This window comes from Aplysia californica, unplaced genomic scaffold (genome assembly GCF_000002075.1).
Source record: "Aplysia californica isolate F4 #8 unplaced genomic scaffold, AplCal3.0 scaffold00067, whole genome shotgun sequence".
Lineage (NCBI taxonomy): Eukaryota > Metazoa > Mollusca > Gastropoda > Aplysiida > Aplysiidae > Aplysia > Aplysia californica.
In genome coordinates, this window is record NW_004797337.1 from 832,211 (window position 1) to 837,094 (window position 4,884).

General features: G+C 39.2%; 1 protein-coding gene across 1 annotated transcript in view; it reads right to left on the reverse strand.

Moving 5' to 3' along the window:
* Positions 1–1,572: 1,572 nt before the first annotated feature.
* The window catches only part of LOC106011178 (ficolin-1), a gene marked incomplete in the record, with an annotated part of 8,593 nt that continues 5,281 nt past the window's right edge, over positions 1,573–4,884 (reverse strand). The window contains 1 exon segment of the mRNA XM_013079888.2: positions 1,573–2,398. Coding sequence (XP_012935342.1) covers positions 2,033–2,398 — 366 coding nt within the window.

The following is a 4,884-nucleotide window of genomic DNA, read 5'->3' on the forward strand; positions in this document are numbered from 1 at the left end:
AAATCCCGTTAATCAAGAGATACACCTAAATGTCCCACTCTTACTACAGCGAAGGCAAAAATAGTTAAGACAGTACTTGAGTGTTGTCTGTCTAAAGCAGTAATTAACAGTCGAAGCAACGGGTTCCAGTTTTTAATATTAAACGGCAGCTTTCTGAGGCAAGATAGAAGCAGTCAAATGTGAGAAACAGTTGAATGTGAGTTTTACTAATATGTTAAATGAGGATCTCTTCCTAAACACACCACACTTTGATACAGTTAACGAGTGCAGGTGATCCCTTCAACTTTTTTTTCGCTATCTTTCTTCGGTACAGCCGTCGCTGTGCACCCTATATCACACATTAGAACTTGTTTAGGCTCTCATGAGGCGAAACACTGATTTGTCAGGGGCAACAGTAAACAATAAACGTCCGTATCTGTGCGGAGCCTGCCACATTGCTTAAGAGATCACGAACTATAATTTTTTTTTAGGTCTCAGGAGAGTCTGCAGCTATGAGTGCCACCCCTGTTAACTCTATCCGAACGCCCTGGAGTCATTTTGTACCTCCAGGGTTGTATTCTTCACATTTTAGAATACTTCTAGTACAAAGATCTCTTTGAAACTTTCAGTATTTCTCAAAAAATCATTTTGACAGACTGCTATGCTAAGCTCACGGATCAGATTAACAAGTAAGTTTCCTCTTTGAAAAGTGGTGACACAGAGTTCCCCACGTCGTATGGATACGATAGTAAAACGCGACGTACGGATAGGGTTAAGGGGCCAGCACCAGGATATATCTTGGTCCGCTCGATGTAAACGGAAATGAAAGGAGAAAATAAAGGAAGAGGACAGACGAGCAACTGAAGTAAATTTCATCATACATGCACATCTGAGTATTGCGAGTGTCGATGTTCAAGAGTGACATTTCACCAATGGAGGGGTGGCACGCAGTGCTGATGGAGCAGTATATGCTTATTTATAGCATCCTCCTTCATAAACCCACAGATTATAGAGTTACATTGTATATTGAAACAAAGGTACTCGTGTTCAAAACCGTTCTAGATACAGGGACATACCCTCTACCAAAATGTGCAGTATGAAACGGAGAATCAAGCCTTTCATTTTTATAATATGACTTCCCTCAGAGTTTCCAATATAAACTAACAGCGTAATCTCTCTGTCAACTGATGGTCGTTTTTGAGACGTGACTCCATCTGAGCTATCTGACTAAACGACACATCCGGGGAAGGAGAAGGCATCTACACCGTAACGTTCGTATCAATTGCCTACCAGGACGTTAAATAATTCTGATCGAAGTTTCAGGAGAAGCGGAAAGGTTCTTTGTTTATGCGCGCAAAAAATCATGAGTACGATATCCTCCTGTCTGGGGAAGGTTTTTTTTATCGAGTACATTTATTGTACCTCTGTCTTTTTGTCGCCTTGCTGTATCCGACCCAGACCGGATTGTCCCTGACAGGCAAGGTCAAGGCCGCTTCCTCAAAAATAATCTAATCCGGTGTTTGATGAACGTGTAAAACATTTATAACAATAAACTAAACTGATACCGTCATACAAAAGTAATACGCGTACAAATTAAAACAAGAAAGATTTTATTCAGAGCCAAAAGAGAAGGAGAAAAAATACTGAACAAATCATCGACGAAATTCACCTGATAAAATTCTGACTGTAAGTACATAATTTTTCAATGGACAAGATAAGAGTACTGTGTACTGCATACAGCATAGAATTGAATAACTTGGAATACAAAACTGGGTAAATTATATAACGAAAAAAACAAGAACATCAGGAAGTCTCTTTACGATCCAGGAAGCGCATGTTGAAACTCCCAGAAACACAAGATTTTATTAATAAGTCAAGCCTGTCATCTCTGCTCGTAGTTTGTCAATCATTTCGGTGACTGAAACGACGAGAGAAAAGAACCTTTTTAGAGCATTTTGAAAAATATTCATTTCGTACTTTTTGTTTCCAATATTGTTTTGTCCAGAAAACGAGCTGTGTTGGAGTTATTCAAAATACACGCAGACTGAGAATCTCACTTGTTAGCGCGGCGTCGGATTTTCATGGTGACGAACTCGACTCCTTCCCGAAAACTTGTGGTAGTGTTCCATACCAACATTTTAGCATACGCAGTTTCGCCCCAGACATTGTTCAATTGTACTCTATGACAAGCAGTATACCACCATCCGCTGTTGTACTCAAAGGGGCATTTCACGCTGGTCTTGTCATTGTACTTGGTAGAAAACACTGCACCATTGTGAAACGAATAGAAAATATCGTCTCTGTAGGATCCCAGGAGTAACCGGAAGTTTTCTTGAACAGGTGCCACGCGAAAGGGGAAATACGTGTGGACATAGTTGATGCCTCCGTACACAAAGTCTATTCTTAGCTCTTGGTCACCCTGTGGGTGAAAAGTACAACGGTTTTAAAGAAAAGTTTTCAACAAAGGATTCCCAGTATTTGTACTATAGCTATTTTGAGCTTGTACATGTAGCTAAGCCATCTGTAGTACAATAACCTTGTACTTAGACTTTTTCTTAACATGTTTTAACATCGGTCAAATGAAAACTTTAAATGGCTGGATAAATACACAGTTGGTCGGTAAAAACTGTATAACAGTGTCAATAGATCTTCTTTTTAGAAAGTGAGCACACATAGTAAAACCCGCAATGGTTCAGTTTGGACTGTGCGTCCAGTGGTATGGCAACAAACGAAGACAACGTCTGCTTCCAGATGCGCATGAGAAAGTGAATAGTAAAAGTATGAGGTTGGCGAGGCAGGGCTGTAAGTTTGTACAGGGTATGTGGAATTCAGGCCCCAGTGGGCCATCTGACTTTTTAAAGGTGTTTTGTTTCAGCATTTTCCAGTGTGTGTTGTGTCAGTATTGTCCTGGGTCAGTATTGTGTTGTTTCAGTATTGTCCTGTGTCAGTATTGTGTTGTGTCAGTACAGTGTTGTGTCGGTATTGTCCTGTGTCAGTATTGTGTTGTGTCAGTATTGTGTTGTGTCAGTATTGTCCTGTGTCAGTATTGTCCTGTGTCAGTATTGTCCTGTGTCAGTATTGTGTTGTGTCAGAATTGTGTTGTGTCAGTATTGTGTCAGTATTGTGTTGTGTCAGTATTGTGTTGTGTCAGTATTGTGTTGTGTTATTATTGGGTTGTGTCAGTATTGTCCTGTATCAGTATTGTGTTGTGTCAGTATTGTCCTGTGTCAGTATTGTCCTGTGTCAGTATTGTCCTGTATCAGTATTGTGTTGTGTCAGTATTGTGTTGAGTCAGTATTGTGTTGTGTCAGTATTGTCCTGTGTCAGTATTGTCCTGTGTCAGTTTTGTCCTGTGTCATTTTTGTCCTGTGTCAGTATTGTGTTGTGTCAGTATTGTCCTGTGTCAGTATTGTGTAGTGTCGGTATTGTCCTGTGTCAGTATTGTGTTGTGTCAGTGCTGTGTTGTGTCAGTATTGTCCTGTGTCAGTATTGTGTTGTGTCAGTACAGTGTTGTGTCGGTATTGTCCTGTGTCAGTATTGTGTTGTGTCAGTATTGTCCTGTGTCAGTATTGTCCTGTATCAGTATTGTGTTGTGTCAGTATTGTCTTTTGTCAGTATTGTCCTGTGTCAGTATTTTCCTGTGTCAGCATTGTGTTGTGTCAGTATTGTGTTGTGTCATTTTTGTCCTGTGTCAGTATTGTCCTGTGTCAGTATTGTGTTGTGTCAGTATTGTGTTGTGTCAGTATTGTCCTGTGTCAGTATTGTCCTGTGTCAGTATTGTGTTGTGTCAATATTGTCCTGTGTTAGTATTGTCCTGTGTCAGTATTGTCCTGTGTCAGTATTGTCCTGTGTCAGTATTGTGTTGTGTCAATATTGTCCTGTGTCAGTATTTTCCTGTGTCAGCATTGTGTTGTGTCAGTATTGTGTTGTGTCATTTTTGTCCTGTGTCAGTATTGTCCTGTGTCAGTATTGTGTTGTGTCAGTATTGTGTTGTGTCAGTATTGTGTTGTGTCAGTATTGTGTTGTGTCAGTATTGTCCTGTGTCAGTATTGTCCTGTGTCAATATTGTCCTGTGTCAATATTGTGTTGTGTCGGTATTGTCCTGTGTCAGTATTGTCCTATGCTAGTATTGTCCTGTGTCAGTATACTGTTGTGTATTACTTGTCTTTTTTCAGCATTGTATGGTACTAATATTGTGTTGTATCAATATTGTCCTGTGTCAGTACTATATGGTGCCAACATTGTATAGTTGCAATATTGTGTTGTAATAATGTATTAATAGTGTGTTGTATCAATATTGTGTTGTATCAATGTATTAATAGTGTGTTGTATCAATATATCACAATATTAATGAATTAATATATAATAATGTGTTGTATGTATCAGTACTGTTTTGTATGTATCATTATTGTGTTGTATCAATGCATAAATATTGTGTCGTATTAATGTATCAATATTGCGTTGTATCAATGTATTAATATATTGTGTTGTATTGATATAGTATCAATGTATTAATATATATTATTGTGTTGTATCAATATAGTGTTGTACTAAAATGTCAATATTGTATTGTATCAATATTGTGTTTTATCCCTGTATGCATATTGAGTTTTATCAATGTATCAGTATTGTGTTGTGTCAATATTCTCCTGTGTCAATAATGTATGGTACGGGGCTCTCGTGGCCTAGAGGTTAAGGTGTTGGCCTCTCATTCAAAAGGTCCCAGGTTCGAATCCGGGTAGCAACCGAAAAATTTTCTTCTCTAAATTTGTCTCCTTTCACCTCATTTCCTGCTCTCTAGCAATGTTCTGTCGTCTGCTTTCGTCTCCTCTTTCTGCCCCCATCCCCTCACCTCCTTTGCCCCTTCCTCTGGGCTCCTGACTCTTTCTGAAGCCTTTCTACTGC